Source organism: Alosa sapidissima, chromosome 24, assembly GCF_018492685.1.
Source record: "Alosa sapidissima isolate fAloSap1 chromosome 24, fAloSap1.pri, whole genome shotgun sequence".
In the NCBI taxonomy this organism is placed as follows: Eukaryota; Metazoa; Chordata; class Actinopteri; order Clupeiformes; family Clupeidae; genus Alosa; species Alosa sapidissima.
Genome location: NC_055980.1, coordinates 4,883,422 through 4,895,921, shown reverse-complemented (window position 1 = coordinate 4,895,921; position 12,500 = coordinate 4,883,422). Strand labels below are relative to the sequence as shown.

Below are 12,500 nucleotides of genomic sequence, written 5' to 3'. Positions count from 1 at the left end.
GTCTCAATTGGCTATTGGCTATTTTTCATATTTATGTTTACTGCTAAAATGATTCAAGGCACTTCTAATATTATCAAAAGCATTTTCCTTTATTGTTTATCATTTCCCCTTGTTAATGCCACCCTCCCTCTCCCACTGTCTCTGTAGGGGGCTGTACCTGACATGCATCCTCTATAGGGATGATAATGTGCTTGTGACGCCAGAGGATCAGATCCCCATAGTGGAGGTGGACGACTCTTATAGCTCCTTAACTCAAGACTTCCTCTGGTTCACCAAGGTTTGTCTATATGTGTGTGTGTGTGTGTGGGTGGGTGGGCGTGTGTGTGTGTGTGTGGGTGGGTGGGTGGCTGGGTGTGTGTGTGTGTGCGTGCGCGTGTGTGTGTGTGTTTGTGTGTGTGTCTTGTTTATATGTCTGTCACACTGTGTTTGTCTGAGTGAGAGTAAGTGAGAGTGTATTTGTTAAATAGCATTCAAATTGGTCATTTTGAAATGATTGGTCATTTTGTTTGTGCAAAATGCATTTTGTAGATTTTAATGGCTCCTGTGGACTTTGTGGTTACTGCAATTTTGCCAGGAATGCCTGCGGTTAGTTTGACTGCTCAGGTTACCATGGCTACAAGGGGCAGCCCTAGCTGTGGTTAGCACTTTTAGGGGACTCTGGGGGGTACCCCCCCACCCTGAGATGGTTTGAACTTACTTTATGAAATTGCTCCCTTGGGTTGACATTGTGACTAAACAGACAGCCAGTCGTACAGACAGAATGCCATGTCTGCTCAGTACTGTCTGTAAATGCTAAGTGTGTGTACTGTATGCTAGGTGTCGTATTTGTGGGAGGAGATCTCAGTACTGTGTATTAATGCTAAGTGTGTGTACTGTATGCTAGGTGTGGTATTTGTGTGAGGAGATCTCAGTACTGTGTATTAATGCTAAGTGTGTGTACTGTATGCTAGGTGTGGTATTTGTGTGAGGAGATCTCAGTACTGTGTATTAATGCTAAGTGTGTGTACTGTATGCTAGGTGTCGTATTTGTGGGAGGAGATCTCCTGGCTGCAGCAGTGCGTCGTCTCGGCCCAGTCCTCCTGCTCCTGCACGCTGCAGACTCGCCTCAAGATGCTGCAGGCTGTCGCCCAGCTCCAGGTGACCACCTCACCGCCCACACACCTCTGCACAGAGTCATGAACAACAGACCAGTCTCCAGCAGACCTTTGACATGACCACTTACATGCACATAAGCCCTCCTCTGGCCCCCAGAAAGCATTTCAGTGGCGTTGATGGCATGTTACTATGAAATAATCACAGCTCATGTATGGGCAATACAGGAGGTCCGTGTAGCAAGGTGATTTGTCTGAGTTTTCACTTTGGGGTGGGTGGGTTCTTTTGTGTTTTTGCAGAACCTGCTGGGCACCCATGACCTGGGCCAAGTCTATTACGAGCCAGTCAAGGACAAGCACGGGAACGCCCTGCTGGTGCTGCTGCGGGACATGGGTGCGGCGGGCGGTGTGGAGGGCATGCGCTGGACCCCGCTCTGCAAACTGCAGCTGCAGCGCAAGAGCCTGTCCTCGCCCGAGGAGCCCACGGCGCTCGACATGCTGCTTATTACATTACACGTGAGTCTCACACACACACACACACACACACACACACACACACACACACACTTCCTATCACTCCCAAATCTAAATTCATAGTAGCTTTACAAGCATGACTGCTTATTTTTAGCAACAGATCATATAACAGCAAGCAGCGAAAAGAGGCAAGAAACATCTCAGAAAACATGCCTTAGCGAGAGCCGTGCATAAAGGCCTTACACACCTCCATCCATAAGCATGCACACACATTCCTCCTTCACTTGTGCACACACAGGCGTGCTCACATCTCCAGAAGCTTGCTTTGCAGCTTTACTGTGCCAGGGTGAGTGTCCTGGATAAAGCCGCCTCTCAGACTCACTGAGCAGCAGTGTAAGCCGGTGATTCTGTAATCCTCCCCAGCATATGAGTGCGTTCTCCTCGGCGAGCGCACTCACACTCACACTCACACACAGACACATAAATAAACAGATCTGCTCACAGACATAACTATCACTGAAATGTGGCTAAGTGCTGTCCAATTACCTTATTTAATTCTGATTACAAAATAATCATTGAGGTAGGGTACAGCAACATAATACACACACACATACACATGAATACACACAGAGAGAGACACACACACACAGGGATACACACACACACACACACACACTCTTGGATCAGATGACCCTAGTCCTTGCTGGCGTCCTTTGAGGCCTGATTGTCCATGTTTTTAAAACATTGTTTAGTTTGTGGTTGAGCTCTAAATGCTTCTGTATGAGCTACAGAGCCAAGCCAGGTTACATTGGTTTGTGTGTGTGTGTGTGTGTGTGTGTGTGTGTGTGTGTGTGTGTGTGTGTGTGTGTGCCAGTTTGCTTTGGGTTTGGCCGGCAATCTGAGCTGCATTATATAGCTGATGTTTCGTCTGAAATTGGTGTTGGTCATTATTCTTCTCTGGGAAACGGAGCAGAGGTCCCTCCACAGTGACCACAGCTCTGAAAATGTGCCGCGTCAGTCGAATAGTTTTTGCAAATTACAAATATGGGCAAATTATGCATTTTAGGAGTCCATTCACTCCCTTCCTGTCTCATTATTATCTTTTAGCCGTAATTCATCAGGGGTCGGCGGGTGAGGAGTCCGGTCGGAGCCCTTTAAATAACAATATGTTGAGCAGCGCGGTGAGAGAGAGGGAGAGAGAGAGAGAGTGTGTGTATGTGTGTCTGTGAGTGTGTGTGTGTGTCTGTGAGTGTGTGTGTGTGTGTGCCGTGTGCAGCACACGGCAGGGAGTTGTTTATTGACTCGGTTAAGACTTTAAAGCCCTCCGAAAGACTTTGGGTAAAGTGTGATGGATAGAGTTTTCATACTAAATGAACCCAATGGAAATGAAATTGTTTGCCTTTGTGTGTGTGCGTGTGTGTGTGTGTGTGTGTGTGTGTGTGTGTGTGTGTGTGTGTGTGTTCAGGAAAAGCTGGCCTACCATCGGCGGAGCAGGAAGGTGCTGTCCCCTGGTCTCTACCTGGGCTATCTGAAGCTCTTCAGCACAGTGGAGCAGATCAGGGTTCTGGTGCCACAGAAAATCCCCAACGTCCTCTGTTACGTCAAAATACGTGACAACAGCAACGTCTCAAGGTAAGCCTTGTATTTGTGTGTGTGTGTGTGTGTGTGTGTGTGGAGGGGATGTGGCTAAAGGTTGTGTGTGTATTTCTAATTGTTTATGTGTGAGTCTCCAGCTGACATCAGTGGGTGAAGATAAACTCTCTCTCTCTGTGTGTGTATGTGTGTGTGTGTGTGTGTGTGTGTGTGTGTGTGTGTGTGCGTGCGCATGTGTATGTGTGTCCATGTGTATTGTGTGTGTCTGTGTGCAGAGGAGAGTGGGAGTGGCTCCAAGCGGTCCGGTCCATAGAGGAGGCCCATGAGATGGCCGCTGATGAGCAGAGCGCTCCCCACCGCCTCCTGCAAGACCTGCGCAGCGCCGCCCGAGACCTCCTCAGCCACATGAACATCTCCAAGAAACAGGTGGGCACTGTGGTCCGTCTCTGTGTCCATTGCCCCCCCCCCGACCCCACACACACACACACACTCTCACGACACCCACCATACACACAGCTTTGTTTGGCTGACGTAGCTACGCTAAGCGCTACCTCTTTACTCAAGGACATGGAGCCAATTAGCAACTCACTCAGTGTAGTTGGAATGAAAGTGCAGGGCTGGAATGGAACTCTTAATGCTGTTGGTCCCACAGAGAAAAGGTTTGAGGTCTGTGGTGTGTATCGTATCGTAGCAGCTCCAATGCACTCACGTGTGTGTGTGGTTGGTGTGCAGGCCCAGGAGTTCCGCATCTACACGCACGAGGTGTGTGAGTTCGGGCAGGGGGTGTCTGTCCTGCTGCTGCTGCCCCCGTGTGAGGACGTGTGCTCGGCCCCGGGCCAGAACCAGACCTACTCGCCCCGCACTGGCCTGCTCACGCTGCCACTGCAGGTCTTTGAGCTCGGTATGCACACACACCATGCCACATACACACACACACACACACACACACACACCATGCCACATACACACACACACATACACACACACACACACCATGCACACACACACACACCATGCTACATACACACACACACACACACCATGCCACATACACACACACACACACCATGCCACATACACACACACACACATACACACACACACCATGCCACATACACACACACACACATACACACACACACACACCATGCCACATACACACACACACACACCATGCTACACACACACACACACACACCATGCCACATACATACACACACACATACACACACACACACACCATGCCACATACACACACACACATACATACACACACACACACACACACACATACACACACACACACCATGCCACATATACACACACGCGCACACACACGCACGCACACACACACACACACACACACACACACACACACACACACACACACACCTATACACACACACATATACACACACACACATATACACACACATACAGTACACACACACACACACACACACACACACACACACACACACACACACATACACACACATAACACACACCTGCATGTAATGATAATTTTAATTAATTATTAATTAAGTATTCCTGGTCTGTCTTGCTATTGTCAAGAAATAAAACAGAGACTTGGTTGAATTTAGTTCCAGTTCCAGTGAATGTGTCCTCTCTCTCTGTGTGTGGTTGTGTAGTTCACTTTGAGGCTTACTGTCCCAGTTTCATCGGGCCTTTCTGTCGAGTGTCTGCACTCCTGGGGCTCCAGGCGCTCATGTCCCAGCAAGCTCTACGGGAAGCCTTCTCCGAGTCAGAGCTGCTCACCGCTAAGCACAAACACCAACAAGTCCAGGAGCACATGCAGGTAGAACAAACATAACAACATCATTATTATTATAGTAATGATAATAATAATATACATCTTTGCTCAGTTTTGTGTTATTCTTGTTATTATATTCCTTGCAGTTAGTGTATTTGTAAATCAACCTACAAAGCATTGTGTTCTAAAATTATGCTAATGACGTCTCCCATGAGTTATTTATGGCCTTTGGCTTCTCAGTAGTAAACAGCTCATTTAACACATTCTTATTACTAAATTGCCTCTCTTAAAATATTTGACTGCATTTTTGTACATTTCTGGGTATTCATGATGCACAGTGTCATTTTGTCAGGCAAAGTGTCAAGTTCTAACTGGCATTCTGTCAAGTCTCAGTTGAATTGCTGCTTGTCTTGGTGTGGTGTGTGTGTGTGTGTGTGTGTGTGTGTTTGTGTGTGTGTGGGCGTGTATGTGTGTGTGCTTAGCAAATGGAGGAGCTGTGGCGCGAGTCTCGCTGGATCATGGACGCGCTGCAGAACGCGCGCTACAAACAGCCCGCGGGCGGCATCCTGCTGGCCTGGCTCATGGACTTCTCCCGGGAGACGCTACCCGAGACGCCACGCTCCACGTCGTCAGCGCCGGAGTACCTGCCCTCCCCGCCAGCTTCCCCCGACAGCCACCGCAAACACTCAGGTCAGGCCAACGCATTACCCAAGCAGGCCACCACTTGAATTTCATGAATATATGAATACTTTACTGTCTATATGAAATAGAGGTGTGTTGTGTGTATGCTTGAGTGTGTGTGTGTGTGTGTGTGTGTGTGTGTGTGTGTGTGTGTGTGTGTGTGTGTGTGTTCATGGGGAGTTAGTCACTGTTATTATCTCTTTTGTAAAACCCAGAATAAGGAATTTTAAACAGAAGCGTCCACTATTCTAAACATTTATCTCTCTGTTTGTAGATCTGCCTGGTCTGTCTGATGAGGAAGGTTCATCCGAGGTCTTCCTCACCACCGACAGCGACTATGACTCCAGTCGCGCTCAGAGCCCGCGGGAGCTGGACCTCCTGCCGGCGTCCCCGGGCGTGTGCGGCCGTGGCAGCGGGGTGGCGGCTGGCTCGCGGCCTGACGTGGTGCAGCTGGGCGGAGGTCCAGTCTCCGGGCGGGGCAGGAGCGGTAGCGGTGGTGGTGGTGGTGGCGGAGCGTCCATCCCCGAGGCCTTCGACAGCGACTTCATCCTGCCCAGCCGGCAGATCGAGCTGCTCCGCATCACCGAGAAGCGGCAGGCGCTGTGCGTACGCACCAGCAGCTTGGAGTGCCCGCCCACCTCCTCCTCGTCCTCCTCCTCCTGCGCCGCCAACGCCACCTCGCCGGGCCGCCGTCTCCATGGGAACCACGGGCAGGCCCGCCCGGCGCGGCCCACGCGGGCCCACTCAGAGGACAGCGGCGTGAGGCGGCTCTCAGCGCCCACCTCCTCCTCCTCCTCCTCGGCCGGCTCCAGCTGGCACACCACATTACGCATTTACCCACAATACCCCACCGGCCTGCCCAAAGAGACCAGCGTCAAGGTGCCTGCCCCCCCCCCACACTCTCTCTCTCTCTCTCTCTCTCTTTCCCTCTCCCACTCCCCCCCTAACGTCAGATTTAAATGAGCTTTATTGGCATGACCAATGCACATATTTGTACTGCCAAAAGTCTTAAATCAGAACAGAAACCACAGGTCAAAGCAAGGTGATACTAATATTCTCTCTCTCTCTTTCACTCTGTCTCCCTCCCTCCCTCCCTTACTTTCACTCTCTTTCACTCTCTGTCTCCCTCCCTCCCTTTCTCTCTCTCTCTCTCTCTCTCTCAGTGGGTGGGTACAGGGGAGTACTCTGACAGCTTACACTGTTGCTTTAGAACCCCTCGTGTTTTGACATGCTTTCTTTGAAGCACCTGACTAATTCCTAACAACTGTGTGGATAACACTACCCGCTTATCAGTGTGTTAAAGGTGTTTAGTAGCATACACGGCCTTATTAGGCATTATTTATGAATGGTGTTGTTATAAACAGGTTATTCATAAACTGTGTTTTATAAATTCTGCGAGCAAATTGATAGAGTCTTGTAAGTATTGACTGTTAGATCTGTGTGCCCTGATAGGTGTCTCATCCCTACTGTTAACAAGATCATTGTCTGTGTACTTTACTTTGCTCTATATTTTGTACCTTTTAAATTCACCAGACAGTGAACTTGTGACTTCCAGGAAGGCTACGCTGAGCACGTAACTGAAGCGCTGCGTACGCATAGCATGTGTGCTCAAATGAGCTTCAATGCTTTGGCATAGCGTGTGTGCACAAATGAGCCAGGTCTAACCTTTTCAAAAGGTTCATTAGTATATTAATATGGGCCAATATAGTTGCAATTCAGGTTAAGAAAACAGCACTGTATTGCTACTTTATGAAGTATACTATCACTTTTTCACATATTCTTGTGAGAATACCTCAAAATTTGAAAAATCATATTATGTTATTGGGTTGTATTTTAATACCTTAATACCTAATTCTTGTGTTTTAAAATGGGACATTACTTTTGGTATGGTGTAGTGTTAGCCAGTATGTGCTAACTGCCGTCTCTGTTATGGTGTGGTGTAGTGTTGGCCAGTGTGTGCTAACTGACCATCTCTGCTGTGTGTGTGCGTGTGTGTGTGTGTGTGTGTGCAGCTACGGGTCACCCCCAACACGTCGGCGCGGGAGATGGTGCAGCTGGTGGTGCAGGAGATGAACGCGGTGGCGCGGCAGCTGCTGGGCGGTGCTGACCGCTGCTCCTCAGGGCCCGGTGAAGGCTGGGTGTGCGGCTGCGGCCCGGCCGCGTGCGTGTGCGGCCCTCCGCCGGCCGGCGTCTACGGCGCCGAGCACCTGGAGCACTTCGGCCTGGTGCTGGTGCTGGACGAGCGGGTCAAGTGGCTGCAGGACGACTTCTGCCCGCTGCAGCTGCAGAATCCCTGGAGCCGCGGGAAGCTGTGCGTCCGCATCAAGGAGTACTCACCACTGGCCATGCAGCACAGCAGGGCTACCACTGTCTGACCCCAACACACACACACACACACACACACACACACACACACACTAACACACACCTGTGTGTGTGCACACATGCTCTTATACGTCCAAATACCTGGGTGCGCAAGCATTTCTGGTACATGTAAAGGTTTACAAATGCACAACACTACACTCAAGCATGCAGGCCAGCGTGCATGGACACACTCCCTCACACACTGGTGGCCATTAGTGTGCATTCACACACACAAACACACACACACACACACACACACTGACACGCCGCATATGCATGGCTGGACATCACATGCAGACGCACAGGTAGACCTACACACTGGATATGTGTACAGTCGTACATATCACCCACATCCAAACACACACACACACAGACACACACACACACACACTTGTGGCCATGCATAGCCATAGGCACATGAGAGACTTCTTTCTAATGTCCAGATTTCCCCCCATCTCTTTCACAACTCTGTTGTCCAGTGTGTGCGTGCAGTGCTTCTCCTTGAGTCCCCTTGCACTGCTGCTCGTAACTGTTGGTGTCCTAAGAAGCTGCTGCTCTTCCCTCTGTGGCTGAGCGCGTATAGACCATGATGTTTACCCGGCGTCAGTGTTACAGACGGCGCGAGTGGTTAGTCATCCCGCCGATGAGTAGCCGATGGCTCACATCGCCAGCAGGGGAACGCCCAGCCCTCCGCGTCAGTCAGTCCGTCGCTCTTTTTCGAGATGGCTACAAATCACTCCGGACTATTCCGCAAGCAAGTGTGGATTTGATTTTCCCAGGAATTCCTTCCAGAATTGGAATATCGCACTCGGGGGGGAAGAGAGGAATCCTGCAACATAACATCACAAGCGCACACCCACCTAAACACACACACACACACACACACACACACACACACAGAGTGAATGATTGCCTTTCTCGCAGGGATTCCAACCACTCTCTCTCTCTCTCTCTCTCTCTCTCGGGCCCCCTCCTTCCTGTCCTCCCTCCCTTAAACGGTGATGGAGGGAGCCGATCCTCCTCGTGACCCACGGAGGACCCTGTGAAACATGGAGGGGAATATTTCTTGCTTTGAAGAGAAGCAGAACAATATGAACTGTACAAACACACTGATGTATGAGTGAAGCAATACTGGCGTGGCGTCTGCCTGCGCAGGCCCAAAGTGTAATAACGATCAACAATGTGCTAACAGCCAGCAGGACGAGGGGAAACAAAGCGCGCTCACGCCAAACTGGGTTAGAGTTGGCCAAGCGTGGAGTCAAATCAAAAATGAATCACAGGATTTTGCCAAAAAATATCAGAAAGTATTGTAGCTGGCAGGTGAAATGCCAATAGCAAGTTATGGAATTGCATGAAGTAATGTAATGGTTTGTACCTTCAATAAGAGTGAGCTGAGTTACATGTTACAATATGTTTTTAAATGAGATAGAGTTAGATAAAGTGTGATTCCATTGAAGGCTACAGAACTGATGGTGCTGTAACCTTATCTAGTGTTGTCATGTTATTGACAGTTGTTACATTATTGGTTGTTTTTAGATTTTGGGCTGCTGCACAGCTTCCATGTGTACTCTTGGCAAGATGTTTACAGGCAGCACCACACACACACTCACTGGACTGAAGTTTGTATATATCCTCACACACACACACACACACACACACAGACACTGGATGTTGTGTGCTGCTATCCTCTGCTGCTCCTGTTCTGTCTTAGTAGCCCTCTCGCAACCCTGTGCTACACCAGCCCATCAGTGAGTAAGTGTGTGTGTGTGTGTGTGAGTGTGTGTGTGTGTTAAGGTTAGGAGACCTTATCATCCCTGTATCTCCTGGCCCCGTATGTGCCTGTGACCTTCAGCGGCGTCCGGCTCGGCTGGCTCGTGCGTCTGGTGCGCACGGGGAGCTTGTTGTCTTGCGTGTGCATGTGTGTTGCCGCGGCCCGGCCCCAGCGCCCCACTTCCCCCCGCTGCGCCTCCCTCCTCAGACTCGGCGGCACCAGGCGCTCGCCGCTCCGTCGTAAAGCCCCCACCCACCCCCCTCTCCACTCTCACTAGCATTGGATGCTAATAAACGATAGGAAAAATGGGCCTTTCAACTTTCGCAGGGATAGGGAGGCATTCAAATGCGGCAGCCCCCCCCCCCAACTCCCCACCCTCCTTTGAGCTGATCAGTAAAGGAGTTACAGGCTCATTCTCCTCTGTAGCAAAGACTGGAAACTGTTATGTTTACATCCATGCCTGGATGATTTTGTAATGTTAACACAGTCGGTGGAGCATTCTTAATTCTTTTAGCATGTCATGACTCTAAGGCAGATAATTCAACGTCTGATGGCATTATCAAGTCCGGAGTTCTCACAGATTTCATAAGGCTGAAAGCCATCCTACTCTAATGTGTGTATGGGAGGGTGGGGGGGGGGGGATGTGGAGGGTGGTGCTTCAATTCAAAGTGTTTCTACATAGGGGAGCAGCTGTTTAAAAAAAAAAAAAAAAAAAAAAAAAAAGGTGAAAGTCTTGATGTGTAAGTTTTAGTGATCTTTTTGTGTTAGCACAGAATCCTCTATTTGAACTTGACATTTCTACTGGAATACACTGGAGGAAACGCACTGCAGCACACTCGACCCAACACACTCCTTACAGTGATGCTAGTGCTCCAAGGGAAGCAGTATGCCCCACATTTGATAACTGGAGAGTATTGCTTGTGTGTTTGTATGTGTGGACGTCTGCTGTCGAATGTTAATTGGGTCTTCTGGACTCTGAAGTGTTTGTATGAGAGTTCACATGTTAATATGTGTGTGTGTGTGTGTGTGTGTGTGTGTGTGTGTGTGTGTGTGTGCATGTGAGCTGTTTGTGTTCTCAGGTCTTTGCATTGTGTGTGTGTGTGTGTGTGTGTATGTCAGAGAGTGTGTGTTTGTGTATGTGTGCGGTAGGCATTGAGGAGATCCTGTATACCCTTCAGTCGGGGTGGTTAAGGAGACATCACGTCACTTTTGAACTCTATTTTTATTCAATAATAAATGAATATTAAAGAAATAAGCCGGCCGTAGTGATTTCTTTCACAGATTTTCTGTGCCGTACAGGAAATCTGTCTGTCTGTGCTCCGCCTGGCCTGTCTGCCATGGAGGTCCATTCCACTCTATTCCATGTAGTTTTATATGTCTGCTGGAGAACATGCACTCGCTCGGCCTGCTCTCAGGTGTGTGTGTGTGTGTGTGAGTGTGATCTCACTCCTCCATCCTCCGGTGACCTCTACTGAGCCCTGACCTGACACACACACAAACACACACACACATTCGCCCAGACAGACCGGCTCCCAAGCTGAAAGAGTCACCCGAGTCTGCTGGACCCTGTGCTGTCAAAGCGGCCAACAGTGGACTCCATAGGTCTGCCGCAGTGGTGTTAAAACAACAGCATACCAGCAATGTTAATGTAAAGGGCTTTTTACATAAGCTAATCTTTTCACATAGCCAGACCTTAAATGTTTACAACACATTGCATTTAGACAGCGCTCAAGACACCCAAAGCACTTCACAGTGAACGGGGAACCTCACTAACCACCAATGTGTATACATGACCTTGAGTAAATGGCAAGCACCACAGACACAATTAGTCTCTGGTGAACAGTGATCACAGTGCTATAAAAACATACAATCATAAAAGGTCATAATGTTTTATCAGTACAGTATTGTGAGAGGGTGCAGACGACGTTAAGAGGGGTATTCTCTCCCCCTGGCTGCCCATGGTCTGGCAGCGCAGTTGACCGCAGCCTGTCTGCTGAGGGTCCTTAGAGGCTGGAGCCAAGGGGGTAAGGGGTAGTGTGTGTGTGTGTGTGTGTGGGAAGGGGGTCTCTAGGAGATGGACATATTTGAGGTTTACAGTCCAAGTCATTACGAAGCTCATGCTGACAACCCCATAGGATCGTGCCCAGCATGCAAAGTCCGCCGGCTAAAAATAGCCACGCTCGCAAGGATTTAGTGGACATGCAACAGGCCGCAACGTTTTCTGTGTTCATTTGCGGCGGAGCCGCGTTTCGAGCTTCCTCGGAGGACGCTGGGATGGCACGTAATGAAATCAAAGAGCAAAAATGCAGCCGTAAATAAGCCTTTATCCACCTTCAGGCTCTGGTTCTTTGTAAAGGGCCTTTGTTTGACATTTGTGCCGTAAACATCATTACACAAATGAAAGGGACGCAGCGGCGAGCATTAAAATTGGAGATTTATTGCAAACTGATGGGCAGCCTAATATCGCCGCTGGGCCGTCGGGGGCCACTGCGCCGGGGGCTGCTGGGACAGCCGGGCGATGCTGTCGCACCGAGACGTCGGCCGAGTGCGATTCTCCAGCAGCGTCTCTCTTGTTTGTTCCAGATCTAAATCATGGCGCCGCGCTGATCTCAGAGTTTCCACAGGCTGCTGGCAGACGCCGCCGGCACCGCACGTCCCGCTCCACACGCCCCCTCCTCGCTACCGTGCTGCAGGACGCTCTCCAGCGCTCAGCACGGCTCACAGCACAGTGTGGCCCAGCACAGCCACCGTC

The 12,500-nt window shown here is 49.8% G+C and overlaps 1 protein-coding gene across 6 annotated transcripts in view; it reads left to right on the top strand.

The window, feature by feature from the left end:
- LOC121699722 (ankyrin repeat and fibronectin type-III domain-containing protein 1) overlaps positions 1 to 10,360 on the top strand; it is a 107,293-nt gene extending 96,933 nt beyond the window's left edge. For all 6 annotated transcript variants that reach the window (XM_042082069.1, XM_042082066.1, XM_042082067.1 and 3 more), the window contains 10 exons: positions 148 to 277; positions 1,018 to 1,137; positions 1,392 to 1,607; positions 3,031 to 3,197; positions 3,434 to 3,584; positions 3,891 to 4,059; positions 4,811 to 4,977; positions 5,415 to 5,622; positions 5,888 to 6,492; positions 7,626 to 10,360. In XM_042082069.1, the coding sequence (XP_041938003.1) occupies positions 148 to 277; positions 1,018 to 1,137; positions 1,392 to 1,607; positions 3,031 to 3,197; positions 3,434 to 3,584; positions 3,891 to 4,059; positions 4,811 to 4,977; positions 5,415 to 5,622; positions 5,888 to 6,492; positions 7,626 to 7,988 (2,296 nt within the window). In that variant the 3' untranslated portion in view covers positions 7,989 to 10,360. The remainder of the gene's footprint in view (positions 1 to 147; positions 278 to 1,017; positions 1,138 to 1,391; positions 1,608 to 3,030; positions 3,198 to 3,433; positions 3,585 to 3,890; positions 4,060 to 4,810; positions 4,978 to 5,414; positions 5,623 to 5,887; positions 6,493 to 7,625) is intronic.
- Positions 10,361 to 12,500: the final 2,140 nt, after the last annotated feature.